The sequence below is a fragment of the Myotis nattereri genome (assembly GCF_964212035.1).
Source record: "Myotis nattereri genome assembly, chromosome: 1".
NCBI classification, from domain to species: domain Eukaryota; kingdom Metazoa; phylum Chordata; class Mammalia; order Chiroptera; family Vespertilionidae; genus Myotis; species Myotis nattereri.
The window spans coordinates 196,544,485-196,568,616 of NC_138075.1; the positions used below are offsets into that span (position 1 = coordinate 196,544,485).

The 24,132-nt window shown below is 39.4% G+C and overlaps 1 protein-coding gene across 2 annotated transcripts; it reads right to left on the minus strand.

The window, feature by feature from the left end:
* Positions 1-1,265: 1,265 nt before the first annotated feature.
* Positions 1,266-24,132, minus strand: REST (RE1 silencing transcription factor). 2 transcript variants are annotated; one of them, XM_081095978.1, is made up of 4 exons: positions 23,778-24,132; positions 20,519-21,422; positions 10,312-10,395; positions 1,266-4,878 (listed from the first exon to the last, which is right to left on the minus strand). In XM_081095978.1, exons 2-4 carry the CDS (start codon positions 21,411-21,413, stop codon positions 3,020-3,022), a joined length of 2,838 nt encoding a protein of 945 aa, XP_080952104.1. In that variant the 5' UTR covers positions 21,414-21,422; positions 23,778-24,132; the 3' UTR covers positions 1,266-3,019. The 2 variants fall into 2 exon arrangements, with proteins under 2 accessions (XP_080952104.1, XP_080952103.1); XM_081095977.1 differs by lacking the exon at positions 23,778-24,132 and adding an exon at positions 22,425-22,939.

Consider the following 24,132-nt stretch of genomic DNA (forward strand, 5'->3'; position numbering starts at 1 on the left):
ACATTCATAGGGTGACATGTAATGAGGTCTACTTGGGTTTAAATATTTATTAGCACTCATATAAAAAATAGTCCCTAAGTTAAAGACCACAGGACTTTAGAAGTGACTCTAAAAAATAAAATGACCCTTCTTGGAAGACTAGTGAAAACATCCAGCCATAGTTATAAGAAACCTTGTAAAAAAAAAAAATGTTGCCCCTTGTAAATTACACTTCAATAAAATTTAAAAAAGCGCCTGAAAGAAGCAGCTCTGAAGAGAAAATATATAACTTAAAATATATTGAAAACAATAGATTCAAAAGATAGTTAAGAGATACATTTTCATAAGACTACCTAGGATTAGACTTATAATGTATTCTAGTATTTCAAGTTTATCTCTAGTCACTAAACATCAATTTACAAATAACATGTTCACTTTTTTTTCTTTATCAAAAGGGAAGTCTAGCTTAAATTCTATCCAGTGGAGGGGAAACTGAGAAAACACAAAGATTCAGTTTCATGCAAATATCACATTTTTCAAATGGAAGAACTCCCAACTAGACCAGAAGTTCATATTATTAATATGCTTTTTACTGAAACAATTTTTAATAAGTACAAATACATGGCATTAAGGTTCAGAACCTAATATAGGCCTGACAATCAAGTCTTTGTTTTCTGGAAGAAAGGCCTCAAAAGCCCTACCCAATTTCTAATAATGTTCTCACGGATCAATTTAACAATAAGGAGTTTTACTTTCCTTCATATTTTTATTTAGCATTCTCGTCTTTAAAACTAGATAAGAAAATAAGTCAATTCCCAAGAAGTCAAATGTTTTTCTTTAGTATGAAAGAATCTACAAAAGCCTCTCCCCCAAACTGATTCCCAATCTCCAATCTGTACTTAATATGAATTTTTTCATAATGTAAAAGGTAATTTACATAAAATGTACCCATGAACATCAAAACTAGTTGTTAGAAATATTTAACTAGCTTTATAATTTAAGTTTTAAAACATAAATATTTGCAGCTTGATCTTCTGTTGACAATGATTGTCGGAGCCAAGAATTCACCTAGAATTCAACATCATTTACAAATTTCCATTCATGCACACAAAACACACTATTAACACACAATTCACTCCTCATGTCTTGAGAGTATCATCTTCTTTGAATCTTTGGTCTCCCAGTCAATTCAAAGTTCAAATGTCTTTTAACTCAAACTTCACTCCTAAATTTTTAACAAGTTTTCCACCCATACTTCAACGCTTTTCCTAATCTTTTTTCATGTTGTACTATCAAATTCTGCAACCTACACCTCAAAGAGATCACCAGAGAGAAGAAAATAAATGAAATATGAAATGGTTATTTCAGAATAGAAAATGGAAGATCAGAATTGTTTAAGATTCCTTATTGGGATCATAGTTTATTTTTACTGCAATGAATAACTACTATAAACAAGAAAAATCCTGTTGGATTCTTTCATATTCTTTGGCGACTGGCCAAAGAACCTACCAAAACAAAGTAAGTTTGGGAATATACATTTTTTCCTACAAAGTATAGGAACACCAAGATAGCTGCATTTCATTTGAGGCCTCACCTGTACAAAGAGGCTGTCACAGTGACAGCCAGGAAACCCACTCGTTTGTGGAGATCCCTGAGAAAGTGTGATTTTTAAATCTGGACTGTAATTAAGGTTCACCAGCCTTTTTCATTGTATTCATAGGAAGTAGTGGCTGGTCTACCAGCACTCATACTACCTTCTTCTCATCCTAGGTTTTTTTGTATAATTGTTATGGCTTTGGAATCTCACAATTGATATTTTGTATAATTTGAATGTGTTATCTGTCTCTTAATTCCAGGTTTGCAATTTCCAAATGTCAAAATTGTTTACTCAGCTGAGTAGCCATATGGACACCAACCATCTATGAAAAAAGGTTTTCCTCAAAGATATGACTTAACACTGTACATTTAAGTAGTAGTGTACTAAAACAGGCCAATAAGTTTTACTTATGGTTGGTATTTGAGAGAAAAACCCATCAATATAGTCTAGTGGTTCATTTATTGCAAAGTTCAAGCTGAGAGCTGTGAATTTACTACATCCATTTAAAATAAATAACTTATATGAAATACAGTTATAGATATAAGATGTGAAAATCAAAATTAATGACTTGAACCTGTATGTTTCATTTGCTCACCAACTTGCACACACTAATATTCTGCAAAAAAGACAACTGCAGCAAAAGAAAAACTGCCCTTTTGCAAACAAGACTAAAAGCATTCCTCCAAAAAGGACAAAATAAACATGCATATATATGTGTAAAGTGTTACTGTTCAACACAAATGCTATTTCTAGGAAAAAATTTAACTGCATAGGTTAAAAAAAAAATGTGCAATATCTTAAGCCATTAAAGCACCAAAAAAAAAAAAGAAAGAAAGAAAAGAAACACCAAAAATCATTGTTTTTATGATGATTAACATACACAAATAAGAAATATTGATCAAAACTCAGGAGTAAATACCTGGACTGAAACAATGTCCATTGCTTGGAGAATTTTTCTTCAATTTAAATGTCTCTTCTCATCTCTAAAAAAATTTTAAAGTGCTAACTGTATATAAAGCAGGCAAATTCTTCAAGTAATTTGCTATTTAAGCATGCCAATTTTTATAGAGCTACATAAGAAACTAAGAATGAACTAAACTGAAACAGGAAGACAGACATTAGGGGTAAACCGACAAGTTATAGCTAAACAAAGCAATAAAATGCTATGCTACCTTGGCCTTCTAGTTTCAATTAAATGTGTAAGCTAACAGATTTAGGTGTCTGCTGGTTTAGTACACTAACTCCCTTGGATTTGCTAAAATGTATACAATAGGTAGAGAGAATTGTAAGAAAGAGAGTGTAGAAAAAGAGTGTCACTTAAAAATTAACATTGGACACTAATTAAAGCAATTTTAAAATTAAATGGTTGTCTACTAGTATAAAGGAATATAAAATGTAATAGGACCTCACAAACTAAGAATTGAAGCCGTTTCCAAAGTTTAATTACTCCTGTCCTTTAGCTGCTTTTTCAAGGAAGTATACATTAACCAAATGGCGATTGAGGTGCTTGCTGTAATCTTTTTCTTTTCTAAAAGAACGATCACAGAAGATACAAACAAAATCTCCCTCAGCCACCTTGACTGTCGAGGCTTCCTTTGCATTTTTCCTACTAGCTTCTTGTGGAACTGGCCGGGCCCCATTTAATCCAGAATCATCACTACCCTCCGACATGTTGTCACTTAGGTCACTTCCATCATGACTATGGATACCTTCATCTTCATCCATTTCCTGAGACTCATTTACTGCCATGGTAACAGGAGGTGATGCTACAGCAGTTTTGGACACTGCTTCTTGTTTTTCTGTTGGTAGAGGAAGAAGAGGTGGTGAAACTGATTCTTCAACTGCCGAGTCTTTTCCAGGGAGATTCTCTGTTTTGTTCTCATCTGTATCCATATCCATTTCACAAAGCCTAGTGTCAGTCTGATGTTTACCATCTGAAGTTTCACCCTCTAGCATATTCAAGTTTTGTTCAGAGGATGAAATATTGGCAGATTCCTTGACAACAGCTAGACTCTTATCTGCCTCTTCTGCTTCTGCTTTTTGAAGTGGGGCTTCTTTACTTCCTTCACATTCAGTGAGTAATTTTTGGTCTTTTGACTCCTCTTCTTCTAAGTTTTCCTTTGGCAATGGTGGTAAGAAATCCTGTGCACTTGCACTTTCCTTTAGAAGTTGGCTTTCTTTAACAGGCACCAAGCCAACTTCAATAAGGACTTGCTCCTTCCTTGCCATTTCACTCTGCATGTTAGACTTTTCCTTTTTATTATCTTTTCGAGGAGACTTTTTGGGAACTGGAGGCTCGGTAAGAGGAGGAGGCTCCATGAGAGGAGGCTCCATGGCAGGAGGCTCCTCCATCTGAACAGGCCCCTTCTGAACAATCTCCATCGGAGCAGGCTCTATGGGAGGAGGCGGCTCTGTCTGAACAGGCCCCACCTGAGGAGGCTCCATGGGTGGCAGCGGCTCTGTCTGAGCAGGCCCTCTCTGAACAGTCTCCTTCTGAGCAGGCTTGCTGCTTTTTCTACTTGATTTATTTTTCAGAGTTTTCTTCTTTGTACTTTTTTTCACACAAGTATTTTGCTTTTTATTGTCCTCCACTTTCTTCTCACACTTTGGTACTTCCTGACTATTTTTGGGTTTGCTTTCTGTCTTCTTTTTCTTTTTTGTCACAGGTTGCTCATCATTAATAGGATCTTGTATGGAATGGGCTTCAGCTTCCATCTTCCTTTTGCTTTTCTTGGTTTTACAGTTTTTTTCTGCATTGGTTCTTGAATGCACATCCATCTCTCTAGTTTCCATTGCTGATTTCCGAGTTCTGGTAGTCACCTGGATTGAAGCATTACTACAAGGCTTTTTCTCTTTCGAAGCATTATCTTTTTTCTCCACTTTTATAGACTTCTCACTTTTCTTTCCAGCTACATCCCCCTTTATTTTTGTCTGCTCTGTTTCTGTTTTTTCATTGGTATTATTGTTATCAGGCAAGTCAGCCTCTCGCTTTTTGGTTTTCTTTAGTTTCACTTTTGAAACATCCATTGTTTTATTAGGACAAGTGGGATGCTTGGATTTGAAATGATACTGCAGATTACACTTCTTGGAAGCTGCATAATCGCATACAGGACAATTGAATTGCCGTGGATTAACATGGAGCTCCACGTGTTTTTTGAAGTTACTTCTATCTGCTGTTTTATAATCACAGTGTGGGCAGTTAAGAGGTTTAGGCCCATTGTGAACCTGTCTTGCATGGCGAGTTACTTCATGTTGATTGGAGGCCACATAACTACACTGATCACATTTAAATGGCTTCTCACCTAAAAGTAAATGAGACGTCAAAGACATATTAAAAAATGAATGCAAGATCATTAAAATATAAGGAATTGGATTATGCTAACAAAAAACCCACAAAAACTATATATTGAAGACCATTTCATGCACTTTACATTTACCATATTTACTTGTATATCTTTTCTCCATCCCTTGACATTGATTGTGAAACTAAACGAAGAAATAAGTATCTCACAGCCATCATCATCTAAAAATTTCATCAACGTTAAGGCTCTCAAGAACTATTAAAGTGCAGACATTTGTTAATACACAACAATTACTGGCCAAGTTCAGCTCTGGATGGTAATTTTGGAGTGAGGACCCTCAAAGAAAATAACTTCAAATGTTTTATGTTTAGTTAAAAAAAGTATAATGGAGTGGAATATAAAATTCAGATATTTTAAAGATAAGTCTTGAGACTTTAAAGAAATAACTTATACTCTAAGCTATACTCCCAGGCCTTCCACACAAGTTTTAAAACACTGTATTAGCCTCAGGGAGCAAAGGGCCTTTTTCCCCCCTTTAAATTTAACCCTTTTATCCATCAAGGCAAAAGCTGTCAAACGTCATTCAGCAAATTTTCCCAATGCCAAAGATGCTATTTTAAAGCAAAAATATAGCCTAGTCAGAAATCTCTCCTTGATTTTTACCCACCTTCTTTTTAAAAACGGCCAAAGAAAACTAGGTAAATTTGAAGGGACATACAAATAGATATGGTATGTAAAATAAGCAAACAAAGTAATAATCACAGGTACATTACAGAACCAGAACAACCCCCACCCCCAAATTAAAGGCATAAGAGTAACACATTCTACCTGAATACATACCCCTCTAGATCACACACTAGTAAATATTACCAAATGGTATCCATACCCCACTGGTCCAATGGAATGCATAGTAGAAAAATGGAAATTGACATTTATGAAAATTCATCTCTCAAACATTCTCAAATTCATATCACATCTTAATATTTTCATAAAGCAAAGCTACTCAGACATTAAGTAAAACCATGTAGATGTAGATGGTATGCTTTACATGATTAGAAAATGTCTGATGATAAAACACTTGATCACAGAAACAAATACATATCCAAGTGCATCAGATTGGACATGTAGCTAAGTGGACAACTCTTTTCCATGTTAGTTCATTAACAAATTTGTAAATAAGTTTCTACAACATGCTACATTACTCCATAGTGCTTGGCCGTATCTTGTCCTCTCTCCAGTGAATCACCTCAATGGAGACAAGCATTTGTTTTATATATACAGACAAGAATAGGCAAAGATAGGTGGCATAATAGTTAAGAACTGTTTTGGAGTAAGAATATCTGGATGATCAAATATGGGATTCTGCAATTTACTGTGAGATCTTGAGCAAGGTACTGAAAACTCTCTAAAGGCTCATTTCCTCACCTATAAAATATTCTTTTCTTTTAAAAATTTTAATTTTAATTTACTGGAGTGACTTCATGGTTAATAAAATTATATGGGTTTCAGGTATATACTTAATCTAATATTTAGATTATTTAGCCATATACACATTTAGCATGGGCAGTTAGCCAGGCACCCTCTATACATTACCTGTAGGAACAAACTGGTTAATTTTTAGTATTGGGGGGGAAGGGAGGAGTCATTATATCCTGCCTATCCACATAAACCCTACCTCTGAACAAACATTTGTGATAATTAAAGAATTATAAGGAAAATAGCACCATTTTAAAAACCCTAGTAAATGAGGATATTTACATAGCAAGCATTAGTCAAGGAATGGGAAGATGTAGAAATCTGTTTAAAATTTGATGGCAGCATAATTTACTTGCTCCAATTTTCCTTCTATTGCCATAAAATCCTGTTTGTATTAGAAAACCTCAAAAATCAATAAAAACATATTTAAAAAAATAAAGTATGGTATAGTTTTTTGTTTGTTTTAAAGAATAGCTCAAAAAGAATAGCAAGGAAGCCTGGCCAGTGTGGGTCAGTGGTTGAGCATAAACCTATGAACCAGGAGGTCAAGGTTCAATTCCCACTCAGGGCATATGCCCAGGTTGTGGGCTCAATCTCCAGTAGAGGGCATGCAGGAGGCAGCCAATCAATGATTCTCTCTCATCATTGATGTTTCTATCTCTCTTTCCCTCTCCCTCTCCAAAATCAATAAAAAATATATTTTTAAAATCTTTAAAAAATAATAATTCAAAAGAAAATATATAGCAAAGAAAACCCAAAAACAACAGTTAGCACACTCAAAATTGTTCGGGCAAAGATTATTAAAACACCATAGATAAATCCTTATACAATGACAAAAGTATTTCAATGAAGATATAAGTACTTTGTCATTCTAATAGTACAGGTCAACCAGATATGACTTTAAATCATGAAGTATCAAGCATTTAGATTTAATTTCCGGCATATAAGTAATACAAGACACAGGGACAGAGAAAAACTAAATGACACCATGAAAAAGCAAGTAAGGACAAATCCAGAAGGAGGGCATTCTACAAGAAAAATGGTCACATTTCCTCAATGCCTTAGTTTCCACATTTGTGAAATGGTACTAGAACTTATATATCACTAGAGGCCCAGTGCACGAAATTCGTGCACTGTGTGTGTGTGTCTGTGTGTGAGTCTCTCGGCCCAGCCTGTGCCCTCTCACAGTCTGGAACCCCTCAGGGGATGTCCACGGGGGGGATCGGACCTAAGCCAGCAGACATCCCTCTTGCAGTCCGGGACCCCTCGCTCCTTAACTGTCTGCTGCGCTTTCCAGCCGTGAGCCTGGCTTCTGGCTGAGCAGAGCTCCCTCTGTGGGAGCACACTGACCACCAGGAGGCAGCTCCTGCATCGAGCATCTGCCCCCTGGTGGTCAGTTCACGTCATAGCAACCCGTTGTCCTGTGGTTTGGTCAATTTGCATATTAGGGTTTTGTTATATAGGATAGGATAATTAAATGAATTAACTTGTGTAAAGCTTTTAAATGTTTTATTTAAGGGCTAGAGCATACTATCTACCAACAGGACATATGTCTACTAGACTCAGCAAAGCTTTAGATATCATCCAAGTTACCCTCAGAAAATGAAACCAGGAAACACTGAAAGGTAACATAGCCAGGTTCTGGTTAAGTGATCCAACTCAATAGCTTTGGAGATTTAGAAGGTACACTCAAAGTATATATTAACATGTCAGGCATGTAGGGTCAAGAAAGGCTAGCAAGCATACTATGTGACCCCTTCATAAATCAGAATCTGTACTATAACCAGTCTTATCACTGACATAAGACAGCTATATTCAATAACAATAAAATGCAAGCAAGCCCAACCAGCACGGCTCAGTGGTTGAGTGTCAACCTATGAACCAGGAGGTTATGGTTCAATTCCCAGTCAGGGCACATGCCCAAGTTGCAGCTTGATCCCCAGTGTGGGGCTTGCAAGAGGATAGAAGATCAATGATTCTCTCTCATAATTGATGTTTCTCTCTCTCTCTCTTCCTCTCTGAAATCAATTAAAACATATATATTTTTTAAAAAATGCAAGCAACATATTTAATTTTAAATTTTCCAGTAGTCACATTATAAACGTAAAATGGATTTACTATTTGGCCTAATATATTCAATATTATGTCAACATGTAATTAATATTTTAAAAATAGAGTATTTGGATTTTCTTCATACTGTTTGAATTTTAGTATTTATACAACTCAATTCCAATCAACCACATTTCACAAGCTCAATAACCACATGCAGCTAGTGGCTACCCAATTGGACACACAGATTTACAGTAACCGTTAACTTAAGGGAGGTAGGTCTACATCAAGCATGTCAAACTCGTGGCCCACGGGCCACATGCGGCCCACAATGAATATTTTTGTGGCCCAGCCAATATAACGGTATATAAGATACATTTTAATAAAAATTTCGTAACTTAATTTTTACACTATCCTGTTATACATAATTATTAATAACGAACTACAACGTTTGCTAATGACTGATTACTATAATTGTGTTGCATTCATTTCCCTTATGCGCCTTACAGGCAAGTGCACCATTTCTCTCCACTAATACTAGCAGCGAATATTTCAGCATCTGATTGCCACGTCATTAATATTGGACTGACTTGTTTGGTGTGTGCAACAGAAAATATTTCGCTTTTGGAGAACAAGAAAATAGGTTTATTTGCATTACGCTTATTAATTTGTGCAGTTATTCAGTGTCTGGTAAGTTAATGTGCAAGAAAAAAAACCAGTGATTTTTATTAAAATGTTCTATTATTTCTGTTAACAATTATTCATTTATTTCAGCCCTTAGTATTCAGCATGTCTGTATAGAAAAAAACCTATGTTTCTATGAAAATTGAAGCTTTTGTTTTTTTGCAGCCCACATAAACTTAAACCTTGTTTATGTGGCCCAGGTTAGCCTTTGAGTTTGACGTGCTTTGTCTACATAGATGTTTGTAAACAACAAGATTGTATTTAGCATAGTTTGCCCACAGGGGTACATATCGTATATTCTAAATCTGAAAGGAGACATGGAGTTCACCAAGGGTCAATCATGGCCAAAATGAAATAATTATCAATCACAAGACCACCTAGACTGATATTTTTAACTTGGCCAGCTTGATACTGGGGTCCAATTCTGGTTGGTGATCCTGATCTTTCACTGTAGTACATGAATCTCCTACTTGTAACTGTCTGAATTCTATTATAGGCTACTAAGTTAATATCTCAAATTATGTATAATTCTTTAAAGGTAGGCTTTTGTATATCAGTCCTCAGAGAAGCCCTACCAACTTTCAAAATAGAACAAATCCAAATTTCAAGACCTGAGAAGCTCAGAAGGAAACCCTAGAGCAGTGATGGCGAACCTATGAACTCATTTTTTTGGTTGATTTTTCTTTGTTAAATGGCATTTAAATATATAAAATAAATATCAAAAATATAAGTCTCTGTTTTACTATGGTTGCAAATATCGAAAAATTTCTATATGTGACACAGCACCAGAGTTAAGTTAGGGTTTTTCAAAATGCTGACATGCCGAGCTCAAAAGGTTCGCCATCACTGCCATAGAGCCTGGCAACCACACACTATGAAATCTGGTGTCATACTGTGTTGAAGGAGTCTGAGAAAGTAGGAGTTGTTCAAAAAGCATTAACCAGCCTTGGTCTATGTGTCACTGAATTTATTGAAGAGCTAATGAAAATTAAGAACCCTCCTCCCAGAAAAGTACACATTTACATTTACAAAAGTTCTCCCTATGGACTCATTAAGAATCCCCCCTTTAAATAGAACTCCATAGTAATAGAATACTGATTTTTAACTAGTTTCTAAATTATATTTAAAAATGTAATCATAAATAATTACCCAGTTCCAGGTCTAGAACTTCCTTATAATGGTAGTTTACCATAAATGATAGAAAAGTTCCCATTTCTTACCAACCTGAATGAGTACGCATGTGTCTAGTTAGATGAGTCTTCTGAGAACTTGAGTAAGGGCAAAGTTCACATTTATATGGGCGTTCTCCTGAAAAAATATAATTAGTGCTTAAATATGATAAAATAAGGCAAACATAACTATCTAATATTATATACAATTATCAGTACTGTGTATTATTTTCATATTCCTGGCACATAGTCAACTTATGTAAATGTATTAGAAATATAAGTTACTTCATATAGGGTTTAACTACATCATTTCAACTTTGCTGACACTAGCACTGGCTTTCTGAATTCTATAGCACTTTTAATTTTCACAGAAATACTACATATTATTATATTAAACTTGTTGATTTTTTAGAGAGAGGAAGAGAGAGAGAGAGAGAGAGAGAGAGAGAGAGAGATGGCAATTTGTTGCCCCATTTATTTATGCATTCATTGGTTGATTCTTTTATGTGCCCTAACAGGCCGGGTAACCAACTGAAGCTACCTAGCCAGACTATATTAAATGTTAACTACTGAGAAAGTAATCTTGATAAGGCATCAAGGAGCATTTTATTTTTAAATTTAGAATTATCCTTAAAGAAAAATCTACCCAAATTTTTTGATGCTATGCCTTGGGTAACTTTTTTTCTTTCTGTTTTGGCTAACTTTATTTTTTTAATTTTTTTTTATAGATTTCAGAGAGGAAGGGATTGGGAGAGACAGAAACATCAATGATGAGAGAGAAGAATCATTGATCAGCTGCCCCCTCCATGCCCACTACTGGGAATCGAGTCCACAACCCGGGCATGCACCCCTGACAGGAATCGAACCCAGGACCTTTCAGTCCACAGGCCGACGCTCTATCCACTGAGCCAAACCAGCTAGGGCTTAGCTAACTTTTTAAAAATCCTTGTAAAAATGATAAATCTAGCCCGGCCAGTGTGGCTCAGTGTTTGAGCGTCAACCTATGAACCAGGAGGTCAAGGTTCAATTCCCAGTCAGGGCACATGCCCAGATTGTGGGCTCGATCCCAGCTCAGGGGGCAGCCGATCAATGATTCTCTCATCATTGCTGCTTTTCTCTCTCTCCCCACTCCCTCTCTGAAATCAATTAAAAAAAAAAAAACACTTAAAAAAAAGAAGGATAAATCTACCATTTGAAATTGTTAGTTTAAAGCAAGAATGCTTTTGAGCAGGGATTTTGCTGTTTAGCTAAAAATTTCCAGTGGTAGATACAGCTGTTATGAAATGTCAGTGTTAAAACAAATTTTATTCATAAAACCATAGACAGAGCAATTGAAGATGAGAGGCCAGTGATTTAGTACTGAAGAATTTAAGACACAAAGACAGGAAATGTGTCTGTTTTTGAGTGTGGGTTGTCAACCACAAACTTTTTTTAAGTTTGAAAATTTGTTTCATCTAGTCTTTGGCCATAGATAATAATTACAACTTTGAGCAAGTTTCTGCATCTAGAAAAGTAACAGTACCTTAACTTTTTAGAATTGTGAGAATTTAATACATGCAGTGTACTTAACACTGTGTCTTGGCACATATAAAGCCCTCAATAAATATCAATTATTATTTTTTGTCTACATAGTAAGATATAGCAACACATGTGTCTAATAAAATTAAACAAGGAAGAGAATAAAGAAAGAATGTGGTGATGAGTGAGAAATGTAAATGTAACTGCTCAATTGTAATTGGCTGGTAGCTATAGATTAGCTGTAAATAACTCATAGCATAGAATGACTACTTTTACCTGGAAGAATTTTAAGATAGTTTTTAAAATATTAAAGGTAGTTCTTGAAAGAAGTTGTTGCAGAGGAAACCAAGATGGCGGCATAGGTAAACACAGGAAATTGCTGCCTCGCACAACCACTTCAAAAATACAACTAAAACAAAACGGACATCATCCAGAACCACAGGAAGGCTAAGTGGAAATTCTACAACTAGAAGGAAAGAGAAAAGCACACTGAGACTCAGAGGAGGTGCAGAAGTGCAGAGGTACGGGGGCGCATGTGGAAAGGGCTGGCAACTAAGGACACAGTTGTCTTTTTCAATCGGGAGGGAGTCTCAAGCTCCCGACTGCTCTGAACTCCAGTTCCAGGCGAGTCTCTGGAGATCCAGACTCATACGGGGAGAAACTGGACTGTCTGGCATCAGTTGGAACTCGAGGGCGGCTTTCTCTCAGAGGTGCTTGCAATGATTATCGGGACACTGAGACTCGGGGCCTCTTAGGATAGGACTGAGGATCAGCCATAGCTATTTGCTCCGCCCTGTTGATTCCCTGAGACCCCACCCCACCCAAGCTGTGCACAGAGGCTTTTGCATATGAAAGGACTGGCCCTTTGCAATCTGATAAACTAACAATCTGCAGCTGGGTCAGAGAGACCCAGAACTTCCAAAAGGCCCAAGGCCCCACAGCAGCTTGCATTGCTTCACAGCTGGGCCTCATCTAGGCAGCTCCAAACCCCAAAGAAGAGGAATTTGCAGATCTCTCCATAGCTCCTGCTGGGTAGCCTCAGGCAGGGGCTAAATTAGCACCTCCTTAGAGATCCAAGAGCCAGTGTACCCAGTGGTCAGAGTGGGACCATCCAGATTACAACTCCTCAGATCCATAAGGGACACACTCAGGGGGCAGACTCAGTGAGCACCAAAACCCCACTGAAGCAAGTCTTGCCCCAGAAGGGTGTCTCCAGCACAGAAGTTCTCTCACTGCAGACACAGCTGATTCTCACAGCCAATTGGCCTGGAGGTCAATTCCTCCCAGTGATACCTACAACAATCAAGGCTTAACTACAACAAGACTGTGCACAAAGCCCACAAAGGGGTGCACCAAGAGTGTCCACCTCAGGTAATTGGAGAGGCTGAGTCACTAGTCCCTATAGGACACCTAGCACAGAAAGCCACTCTATCAACACAGGGAAACAAAAAATGCGGAGACAAAGAAACAGGTCACAAATGACAGAAATGGAGGAAAGCAAACTACAGGATATAGAGTTCAAAACCACACTTATAAGGTTTTTCAAGAATTTTCTAGAAACCACCGATAAACTTAGTGAGACCCTCAAGAAATCTAGTGAGACCCTCGAGGATATGAACAAGGACCAACTAGAAATTAAGCATACACTGACTGAAATAAAGAATATTATACAGAGTTCCAACAGCAGACTAGAGGATTGCAAGAATAAAGTCAACGATTTGAAATACGAAGAAGCAAAAAACACCCAACCGGAAAAACAAAAAGAAAAAAGAATCCAAAAATATGAAGACAGTGTAAGGAGCCTCTGGGACAACTTCAAGCATACCAACATCCGAATTATGGGGGTGCCAGAAGAAGAGAGAGAGCAAGATATTGAAAACCAACTTGAAAAAATGACAGAAAACTTCCCCTACCTGGTGAAAGAAATAGACTTACAAGTCCAGGAAGCACAAAGAACCCCAAACAAAAACAAAAGGAATGGAATCCAAAGAGGACCATACCAAGACACATCATAATTAAAATGCCAAGAGCAAAAGACAAAGAGTCAATCTTAAAGGCAGCAAGAGAAAAAAAGTCAGTTACCTACAAGGGAGTACCCATACGACTGTCAGCTGATTTCTCAACAGAAACTATGCAGGCCAGAAGGGAGTGGCAAGAAATATTCAAAGTGATGAATAGCAAGAACCTACAACCATGATTACTTTACCCAGCAAAGCTATCATTCAGAACTGAAGGTCAGATAAAGAGTTTCACAGATAAGAAAAAGCTAAAGGAGTTCATCACCACTAAACCAGTATTATATGAAATGCTGAAAGGTATCCTTTAAGAAGACGAAGAAGAAAAAGGTAAAGATACAAATTATGAACAACAAATACACATCTATCAACAAGCGAATCTAAAAATCAAGTGAATAAAAAATCTGATGAACAGAATAAACTGGTGAATATAATAGAATCAGGGGCATAGATAGGGAGTGGACTGACTATTCTCAGGGGGGACAGGGGTGTGGGGGTGTGGGAAAAGACTGGACAAAAATCGTACACCTATGGATGAGGACAGTGAGGGGGGAGCCCAGAGGGTGGAGTGGGAACCAGGTGGAGGGGAGCTATGGGGGGAAAAAGAGGAACAACTGTAATAATCTGAACAATAAAGATTTAATTTAACAAAAAAAGTAGTTCTTTACAGAATATCCACAAATGGCCAATAAGAAAATGGAAAAATGCACAATATCATTAGCCACGAGGGAAATGCAAATCAAAATAAGATGAAGACTTCATACCCACTTGGTTGCCTACAATCAAAGTGGCAGATATTAACAAATATTGGCTAGGATGTGGAGAAATTGAAACCCTTATACATTACTGGGATTGTAAAATTAATGCAGCCACTTCAGAAAATAATTGGCAGTTCCTCATATGATTAAACATGGTTAGTTACCTATTCAGCACAGCAATTCCATATAGATAGATAGGTTAAAAAAACTTGTTCAAGAAATGTTCATAATAGCATCTTTCATAATAGCCAGAAAGTGTAAACAAACCAAACACCCATTAACTGATGAATGGATAAACAAAATGTTGTACACCTAAGGAGACATATGTAATAAATAATAAATAATTTAAATGTAAAAAGAAATGTTGTGCCCTAACTGTTTTGGCTCAGTGGATGGAGCATCAGCCTGCGGACTCAAGGGTCCCGGGTTCGATTCCGGTCAAGGGCATGTACCTTGGTTGCGGGCACATCCTGGGGAGTGTGCAGGAGGCAGCTGATCGATGTTTCTCTCTCATTGATGTTTTTACCTCTCTATCCCTCTCCCTTCCTCTCTGTAAAAAAAAAAAATCAATAAAATATATTTTAAAAAAATAAATAAAAAGAAATGTTGTGTGCCCATAAAAAATTATATGGCAATTAAAGGAAAATAAGTATTGTACATACAATATGAATGAACTTGGAAAGCATTTTGCTAAGGGGGGAAAAGGTAATCCCACAGGACCACATATTGAATGATTCCATATACAGGGTGTCCCCCCAAAAATGTATACACACTTTAACAGCTCATAGCTCAATTTTGAAAATGAAATATATTTAAATAAACACTGTCTTTATAATTACTCAGTGTGTATACATTTTTTGAGGATACCTTATATATGAAATGTCCAGAACAGGCCTATTCATAGTGAATTGTATGGCATGTAAATTCTATTAAGCTGTTATTTTAAAAGTTAATGAAATAAAATTAAATACTAGTGTAGATTAACATGAAGAATCAATAAAGAATAATTTACTTTTAAATTCTTTATAACAAAATAGATTGATTCTATCTGTGCAATTCTACACTATAGGCACAATCTACAAAACAGTGATTTTTCAGTCACACATACAGGCAAAAATGTCATCTTTTAAAGAAGAATTTGTGACCCTGACCAGGTAACTCAGTAGGTTAGAATGTTGTCCAGCTATATCAAGGTTGCTGGCTCGATCCCAGACATGGCACAATGAATGCAAAAATGGGTCAAACAAATCAATCTCAATCTCAGTCTCTCTCTCTTCCTTCCTTTCAATCTAAAAAAATCAATATAAAATAAAAAATAAAGTACAATTTGTGAACTGGTTAAATATCTAAGCCACAAAATTAAAAATCTTTTTATTTAAGACTAATGAAAACAATCCTCATCCCCACCATACTAATTACCTATAAAGAGATTCAGATTTCAAATCTCTTGCATGTGACCTTGGGCCCAGCACTTCAAGCTTTTAAACCAGAAGTTTTCCTCTCAGTAAGTAATCAAAGGCTAATGTCTGGCAAACCTGTTTCATTAATAGGTTGTTCTAAGATTAGCATAGAATAGAATAAAGTACCTAGCATTGATTACTCAATAAAAGAAGAAACTCATTTACTCTGAAAGCTAGACTACCTAATGAGAAATAAGTGATTCTGCTGCCATTTCTTATCTCTACTGTTCAGCACTAGATTAATTTATTTTCAGAAATACAATATTTAGAGCCATGGGTTTAATAGCAGAGATACTCTCAGAATTTACATAATCAAATTATCCTTCCATTTATATACCACCAAATTGTGGGGTTTTTTAATCAAAAGGTAAGAAGCATTGGAGATCTTGCTTCCCAGTAATTGTCATCAGTTTGGGCTCAAATAAAAATTCTCAAAAAAATAAAATAAAAATCACAAGGTAATAGGATGGAAAAATCTTTTTAGAAAGCATAAAGACCAAATCGGTTTGACAATAAAATGTGAAATCCATACAACCAGTGTTAGCTATATAATATATAATCTTATTGTGAAAATATCAACCTCAAATTAATGTGGAGAAAATGTTAAGTAATGGATGGTTTAACTACGTAAAATATAGCCACCTATTCCCGAGGTCGGCAAACTGCGCCACATGCAACTCTTTGGCCCCTTGAGTGTGGCTCTTCCCAAGCCTTAGGAGTACCCTAATTAAGGTACCTACATATATAGTTTAAGTTTAAAAAATCTGGCTCTCAAAAGAAATTTCAATTGTTGTACTGTTGATATTTGGCTCTGTTGACTAATGAGTTTGCCAACCACTGACCTATACTATGACTAGATTAAAATAACCACTACAATAAAAATTAAGAAATGGCAAAAAGTAGAGTTCCTGTTTTTAAAATAACTCTTTACACAAAAAACTGGAAATATACAAAAACTGAAATCTTTTCAACTGTCTTCATTTTCTTTTTTCTTCTAAAAATGTTACATCAACCATTTAGATTATTGTTGAAAACATTTTAAATTTTTTTTAACCAGTGTCATCCCAATAAATTCAATAAAAAATAATAAAAAAGAAAACAGTTATAGCTCTGGGGGACACTTTTAAACAGTTCAGTGACCCAACAGTTCTGAAGTTATCAAAGTGAAACTGCCCTCCACCACCCCCAAAATTTAATACGACAAAGGCACTGGGGTGCTGGTAATAGTCTCTGTTGACTTGCATGGTGGTTATGAATATATTTATTCATAAAACTTCATCAAGGTGTACACATAAAAGTCATGCACTTCAGTTATAGTATTTTTGTAACGTTTGAACTTCTTTAGTTTTGAAATAAAATGCTTTGGCATGGAGACATTCATTTATAGGTTACAACAAATTCCAAAGGACTACAAATTCTTTTACTTGACTAGATTTTTTATATTTTTTTAATTGATTTCAGAGAGGGAGAGATAGAAACATCAATGATGTGAGAGAATCACTGATCAGCTGCCTCCTGCACCTCCCCTCCCACCCCCACCGGGGAGATCGAGCTAGCAACCCAAGCATGTGCCTTGACCGGGAATCGAACCATGACCTCCTGGTTCATAGGTCAATGCTCAACCACTGAGCAATGCCGCTGGCTAGGCTACTTGACTAGATTTTAAAACTTTAAATGCAGAAGCCATCTGCTGGGGCTTAGAAATGTTGCTGCAGCCCTAACCGGTTTGGCTCAGTAGATGGAGTGTTGGCCTGTGGACTGAAAGGTCCCAGGTTCGATTCTGGCTAAGGACATGTACCTTGGTTGTGGGCACATCCCCAGTAGCCGGTGTGCCGGAGGCAGCCAATCAATGATTCTCTCTCATCGATGTTTCCAACTCTCTAACCGCTCTCCCTTCCTCTCTGTGAAAAATCAATAAAATATATTTTTTTTTTTAAAAAAGAAATCTTGCTGCAGGCTTCTTTCCTTCAATGGAATTTCACCTCCAAGTTTAAAATCTACCACTCACACAAAGCAATATCAATTTACCTTCCCGGTATCTCACTTTCACCTGTGGGATTCAGTTCTACAGAGACACAACTCCTACAACCAAACAGCATCCCAATAGTCCCTTTTCACTTGTGACCCAAGAGTACAGTACTAGATTGTTCAGACCAGTAATCAGACCTGAAAAGTACCAACCCTTACCAGGAAAATGTAATGTAAATTAAAATAACTACCAGCCTGGCCACTGTGGCTCAATGGTTAAGCATCAACCTATGAACCAGTAGGTCAGGGTTCACTTCTCGTCAGGGCACAAGCCGAGTTGCAGGGTCAATCCCCAGTAGGGGGCGTGCAGGAGGCAGCCGATCAATGATTCTCATTAACGTTTCCTTCTCCCTTCCTCTATGAAATCAATAAAAATGTTTTTAAAAAGTAACTACCTATAGTTACAAACATTTATTTTAAAAAATGAGATTCCTAATTACAAAAATTTTAAAGTAAATGTAAAAGCCAACAATTAAGAGGTACTGAGGAGAAATGGGAAGTGACTACTGACAGTTTCTTTTTGGGTGAAGATGTCCTAAAATTGATAGTGGTAATGGCTGCACAACACTGTGAATATACACTTTTAATTGAATTTATTGGGGTAGCATTGGCTAATAAAATTATATAGGTTCCAGGTGTACAATTCTTTTAATACATCAACTGTAAAATGTATTATGTTCACCACCCTAAGTCTCCTTTCACCACCATTTATCCCCACATACCTTCTTCTACTCCCCTCTCCCCCGGCCCCCCCCCCCCCCCACTATCCTTCCCCTCTGGTAATTACCATGGTGTCTGTTTTCTATTTGTGTTTATTTTGTTCATTAGATTCCACATATTAAGTGAAATGATATGGTACTTGCCTTTCTCTGACTGGCTTATTTCACCTAGCATAATTCTCTCCAGCACTGTGAATATATTAAAACCACTGAACTGTAACTTTAAATAGATGAATTGTGTGGTAGTAGAGTATATCTCAATAAAGCTGTTATTTTTTAAAATGAATTGCAAAATGTGACAAAATATTTCTAACTGTTGGGTATATGTTGGTGCAGTGTAGCATTCTCTTTACTTTTGAGATGTTTGCAATTGTTCCTATTTTTAAGATTGTTCCATTTTTTTGAAAGAAGGCACTTACTTATAAATTAGAAAGGTCCTCTTACCTGTATGAGTTCAAATATGTTGAACATTACTTTTTGTTTGAAAAATAGTTGCATTTTCCACATGTGGTTGCTTTCTTAGGAAAATAATTTGAGTGATAATGCCACCAATACTTGAAAAAATTCTCACATTTCTGTGTTTTGGGGACAAGTTGTTCCATTTAGGAGCTCAATATCCCAAGTCAAATGTTTTAAATAGTTTGAGGCTCTGTAAAATGTGGTTATGCAAGGGTTAGTTTTTTTCTTTTTTATCAAAGTTCTAAATTCCTTCGGGAAACTACTGTATGCATCTAGATGTATTCACTGCCAACTAAATACATCTTCTAACAAAAACAGTAGTCTAAGCTGGCTAAATGGTCTATCCCAAGTTGTTAAAGTATGTATTTTAGAAAGAACATTGGTAAGATTTCTCTTGAATATTCTTCCATATAACAGTCAGTACTTGATTTGTGTTCCTCACTAGATCCTTTAGCCCTTTGCGGTCGTTTGTCTACTCTCAGCCACCAAAGCTTTTTTACCGTTCCGGTCGTATGTCTGCTCTCAGCCACCACAGCAAGGAACCGTATGAATCTTAACTCTATTCATTCATTTATCAGTTCATAATTTCTCTGAAAAGCTCTTAAGCGTCTAAGCGACCTTGTCACGAACCAAAACATTGCCCCGACAAATCGGAGATAACGAAACAATATAAACAAACGCGGCCGTTCCACACTCGCCATGCAAAACAGTCGCCTTTTGAGAGTGAAGAAATCGACAAGCTTTGGAGATACTTCGCAGAATTTCAAATAAAGCTTTGCAAATTACGTTTAACTGTAATTAGGCATTCTCGCTTGTTAAGATATTTCAAAATAATACTCCCAAATGGCAAAAAGAAAGTTACCGAAAGCAGTGTACTGCGAATCTGAAAGTAACGATGAAGAGTTTTATTTTGGCACCTTGAATACTGACTCTGATGTAGAAAGTGATTAACGTTTGTAGTGATTCTACTAGTAGTGACGTAGTTCCAAAAAAGATTTAATAAATCTTGTTTATCCTTCATAATCTTGCATGTTATGATCACTGCTCTTTCAATGGAAATTAAATCCGACCAGTACGACACCCATGTCCAAATTTAATATGACTGCAAAGGGTTAATTCTATAGTATAGTTACCTCCATGGAGAAACTGAGGCACAGAGAATAAATAACATGTTCAAAGACAGCAAATAATCGAATCAGGGTTTGAACCCAGTCCCTCCCCCCTTTTTTTAGCATTATTGTTAACTACCCACTCAATTAACTATCAGAAGTGAGTTGAAGTTATGGACTGCAAAGGTCCTCTTACCTGTATGAGTTCGAACATGTTGAACATAATTGTTTTTTCTGTCTGAAAAATAGTTGCATTTTCCACATGTGTATACTTTCCTTGGAAAATGGTTTCTTAAGTGTTTTCTCCAGTGATATTCGCTTACTGTGGTGTATGTGCAAATGATGCACTTGTAGACTCGCTCATTATCACCAGCTCTAGTATGGTGTTTCAAGTGAGCAGTATAGTGATCGTATCGATTGGTATTGTAGCCACAGCGGTCACAGCGAATGGGGCCTTTGGAGAAATCTCCCTCTTCAGCAGTGGAAGAGCCAGATTCCCTGGCTTTTGCTTGCTTCTCTGCACTTTCTTCCACAAAAAACTTCTTGGCACTATGAACTCTGATGTGATGCACAAACTGTTCTTCAGATTCTGCTTCATATTGGCATGGCTTACAACGAAAGGGTTTGGTCTTCAAGGTCTTGGATTTGTCCTCTGCTCCAGGTGTCTCAGGAGGAAGCTCTTTATTTGAGCTGTAAATTTCTGGGGCAGCTGATACCTCAAACACAGGCTGTGGTTCTGCAACACTGAGTTCCAAACTTTCCAGTTCCATGTTTCCCAGGCCACTGGGTTCACCTTTTATTTCAGGAGACTCCTCAAGTCCTTCTCCATCACTATCTGAAAAGTTGTTATCCCCAACAGGCATCAATTCTGCCATCTGCCTTTCTTCGCCAACTAGGTAATCACAGCAGCTGCCATTTACTTCCCCAGTTAAGGCCACATTTGCCAACATGATGAGCTGAGGAGCAGCCAATTCAGCTTTGGAGAGGTCATGCAAGTCATACATATCGTTAGGCAAGGCCATGCCAATGTTGCCACTGCCGTTGAACAGCCCTCCTCCTCCAGAAGACTGCCCCATTACCTGGGTGGCCATGACTGTATTCTGAATTCAAAACAAAACAAAACACAAAAGCACCAGTTTAAACACAATATTTACTGGTCTAAAACCAAAACACTACCGTAATTCTTCATATCTTTCAAAAAACACATTTCCAATATAATCTCTAAGCTCAATGAACTTCATTAACTACTAAAAAGAAGCCTTTAAAATCTTTTTGTAATTTCAAATTCTTTACTGCATAACCAAAAAAAAAAAAAGTCTATTACCCCTCCCCCTCCGAAAAACTTTATCAAGTTTTTGACATAATTAGGTCCACCAAGTAGGTCTACCACTGGCAAGCACTTTTAACTTTTCTGATGCAAAAAAACAAACAAAACAGAAGGTTTCATTTTTAATGTTAATTAAATTACTTTTAAAATTCAATATGTGAATAGTAAACAGCTAGCCTCCCAAATCCTCCAACATTTACTGGTCTAAATCAGAAAAGGGAGAAATCCAAAAGCCAGACAAACATGTCTAGAAAGTAGAAGCCTGTAATAAATTGGTCAACTGAACTTAAATTCACATTACCTCAACTAACTCCACAGGAGAAAACTACTGTGAAAAAGTACCACTTTGTTTCTTATTTTTTGCTGATTTGACCTGTTTAAGGGGGGAAAAAATTACGGACCCTTTTTCCTGAGAAAAAGTAAGTTTGGTGTACTCAAAACTGAAAATAATCTTTCAAACCACCTACTAAAAGTAATCATACAATTCAACTCGACAATCAGCAACTTTCTTGCATTGTGCTTGACTTGGCCTACTTGCCTAGTGGAAGCCATTACAAGATCACCTTCTTGAAAACATGTAGGGCTTTTTAAACCGTCTTAACCAGGCTCCATCCCAAAGGTGCTATTCTCAAAGGAGGTGTTCTCTTGCAAATTAGAAAAGTCAAAATAAGTGGCAAGAAAACTAAAAAAGTTTAGCCCAAAATACAAAAAAAAAAAAAAAAAGTAATCCGTTTCACCGAAGCGTATGAACGCAAACCGGTTGAGTTATACGTACCCGCAAAAAGTTGGAATCAAATGCCATCACAGAAAACAAACCGAGGGCAAAAGCTGTCCCAAGGCTGATCGTCCGGGCTCCTCGGTTATTTACCCAAACATCGACTTTCCTAATGGTCCCCCCAACCCTCACGACCACCCCTCAAGAAATCTCAACGTGTGTCCGGCAGACCGTCCGAGCAAAGCTCCGAACCCCAACGTGCTGCACGGATTCCTACGCGCCGCTGCCCCCGGCGCCTGCCTCGGCGGCGGCATTCCTGGCTGAAATAGGCATTCGGCCATTTTCTCAAAATACCAAACACAAAGCAGCTCTTTGCAAACTCGGGCGCTCTCGCTTCCTCTCGGCTCGCCCCGCTCGCGGCACACATTTACACACCAGTTCGCGGGAGCTGCCCCAACCCTCGCCCCGAGGCCTTCCCTGGGCTCCCCAACACCAAAAAAGGCCAGGAGGGCCAACTCGGGGCGCCGCCTGGCCAGACAGCGTCTCCCCCGGGGCAGCAGCCCCCGCTCCGGCCCTCGGACCCGCGCCGGGGAAGAGGAAAGTTACCGCGTCGCCGGCGTCCCTGCTCCTCTCCCGGCTCCCGGGCGAGCCCTCCGCGCAGGGCCGACAGGCTCCGCGGCGCCCCCCCGAGGCGCCCGCCCCGAGCGCCAGAGGGGGCCCCCCACGCGCGCCGGCCGACCCCCGGAAGTTTGCGCGCTCACTCCCCCACGGCGCCCCGCGGGACGCGCGCCCTCGGCCTGACGCCCCGGGAGGCGAGGCGGCCGGGCGCGGGACGCCGCGGCGGGGAAGCGGCCCGAGCGCAGAAATCGCTGTCCAGCCCCATTGGCGGAACCGCCCGGGCCCCAGGCTGACTCAACCCGCCCGGCCGCACTCAACGGCGCCTTCCGGCGAAAGGGAGAGGCCGCGAAGGGAGGGGGACATGGGCCGCGGGCCGCGAGGGGCTGCGGCGGGACCTGCGAGCAGCGGGAGGGCGAGGAGGAAGTTTCAGGACTCGGGCCCCACGCAGCTCCGCGCCGCGGCCTCGGCGCCCGACTCCGAGAGGCGCCGGGCCCGCGCGGAGGCAGAGGCCGGCCTCGACCGGGGAGGGGGTCCCCGCGCCACGCCGCTCCCCACGGACGCCCCCGGCCCAGCCCCCCGGGGCCGCGCCGGTGTAACCCGATCCCGTCCCGCCGCCCGCCCCCGTCCGGCGCGGCCGCCGCCGCCGCCGGAGCCACAGTATCTGCAAATCAGCCCTGGACAGCGCCTCGCTCCGCGTCCTTCCGCGCCCTCCCCCTCCCGCGGGCGCCGCCGCCGCCGCCGCCCGGCCGGCCCTCCCCCACCCGCCCCGAGCCCCCGGCCCCGCGCCGCGCTTACCGGCCTTCCTCGGCCAGGAGGGGCTGGGGACCTGGCGTCGCCGCTCCTTCTCCGACTACTTTTCTTTGTTGCAGGAGTTTCGGGGGAGGGGAGAGGGAGGGTGGAAAAGTTGGGCGCTGGGGCCGTCGAGGCCCGCGAAGGCCCGGGAGTGGGACTGCGGAGTGCTCAGGCCGCGGGCTCTCGCCCTGCTGTCCCGGCCGCCGCCGAGGTCTGGGGCCCGGGGCCTCGGCGGCGCTCGCTCTGCTGCTGCGCCGCAAGCTCGCGGGAGCCGCACATTCCAGCACAGGAGGCTGCGCCGCGCACCCGGCCCGCGCCGCCGCCGCCGCCGCCCGCGGGACACGCCCCCTCCGCCGCC